General features: G+C 59.8%; 1 protein-coding gene across 1 annotated transcript; it reads left to right on the forward strand.

The window, feature by feature from the left end:
• Window positions 1-745: 745 nt before the first annotated feature.
• LOC135980717 (kinesin-like protein KIF21B) lies at window positions 746-1512 on the forward strand (the record flags this gene model as incomplete). The annotated part of the gene is made up of 2 exons (XM_065580624.1): window positions 746-965; window positions 1428-1512. Coding segments are annotated over exons 1-2 (282 nt in total), but the record flags the coding sequence as incomplete, so codon positions are not given.
• Between the last annotated feature and the right edge of the window lie 8 nt (window positions 1513-1520).

The following is a 1520-nucleotide window of genomic DNA, read 5'->3' on the forward strand; positions in this document are numbered from 1 at the left end:
TTGGCTGATCCAGACTTAAATGCCTCCCAGGGGTACATTGAAATGCAGTCTGATAGCTAGTGCTGCTCATATGTGGATTTCGTGCTGGAGAAACTGACAACCCTGGAGACAGGAATCCCCTCGCTCGTTCTGGGCCAGATTCTCAGCTGGTGTAAAATCAGCGTTGTCCCACTGGGGTCCCTGGAGCAATGCCGATTTACGCCCCTCCCGCTGAGGATCCAGACCCAGTCCGTAATGCTAGAAAACAGAGGTGCCCCACCGTGTCTAGCGCAGCCGCTGCTGAAGATTAACCCTTAGGCTGCCATGTCAGCGTATCACCGTGGCTGTTGAGAACTGGCTGTCGGCCATAGGGTTGCTTCTCTCCCGTTAGCGTTCAGACCTGGTGGGAAGCCCTGGGGCCTTTGTGACGTGGCCTGGGCTGCATTGCCATCTAAGTGAAGGCACTAAATCCATGAAGTGGCATCTGCTGTGACTCTTTGCTCCCACGAGAGGCATGCAGATGGTTAGTGGTGGCCATGCCAGCTTTCCTTCCCTGCGATGTCCTTCTGCAGCACCCCTCCCCGGGAGCAGAGCCCTGAGCCCCTTTGTCCGAGCTGAGCGAGGGCAGTTCAGGTTCCAGACACACACTCTCCCGGTCACCCCTCCGTAGAGGTTGGGGGAAGGGGGTGTCTTTTCCCCTGGGGTGTTTGGACATCTGCCCAGGGCAGCAGATCTCCGTAACCAAAAGCCCCTCCGATCCCCAGGACAAAGCTCTTGGAGAGCGAAGCCATGAACGAGTCGCTCCGCCGGAGTCTGTCGCGGGTCTCCTCCAGGCCCCCGTACTCCCTGGGCTCATCTCCAGGCCCAGGCCTGGGGGCACTCAGCAGCCCCGTGGTCTCCATGGAGGCAGAGGCCACCGAAGTCCTCCGGCGGGCCAAGCAGGACCTGGAGCGGCTGAAGAAGGAGACCAAGCAGCGGAGGAAGAGGTGATGGCCAACTCCTTGCTGGGAACAGAGGGGGGGGGGGGTCTGTTCCGGGTGCTCCCACCCCTGGCTCTTCATTATTATGGCAGGACCATAGTTATTGGGATGCCCACTTCTCCCTTGGCTTCCAGCCCTGGCACCCTCCAGCCCCCATCAGCCCTGCTGGTCCAGACATTGTCCTGCCCCATCCCTGGGAAGCCAAAGCCATACAGCAGAGAATCAGGACTCCTGGGTTCTTTTCTCAGCTCTGCCTCTGACGTGCCACATGACCTTGGGTGAGTCCCTTCCCCTCCTTGTGCCTCAGTCTCCCCATCTGGTAACACTGCCTGGCCCGTCTCTCTGGAGGGCAGTGAAGCTGGGTTCCTGAAGGGCTCTGAGATGGAGGGTGTTGGGGATGTATGGTCTAAGGGGACCATGTGCCAGGGCTCCCCTGTCACCGCGGTTCATCCCGTCTCTTCCTGGCAGCCCGGAGAAGGAGGCCTTTAAGAAGAGGCCAAAGCTGCAGCAGGAGAACGGGGAGGAGACGGACGAGAACGAGGAGGTGCGAGAGGCTTCCCC

Source organism: Chrysemys picta, unplaced genomic scaffold, assembly GCF_011386835.1.
Source record: "Chrysemys picta bellii isolate R12L10 unplaced genomic scaffold, ASM1138683v2 scaf7343, whole genome shotgun sequence".
NCBI classification, from domain to species: domain Eukaryota; kingdom Metazoa; phylum Chordata; order Testudines; family Emydidae; genus Chrysemys; species Chrysemys picta.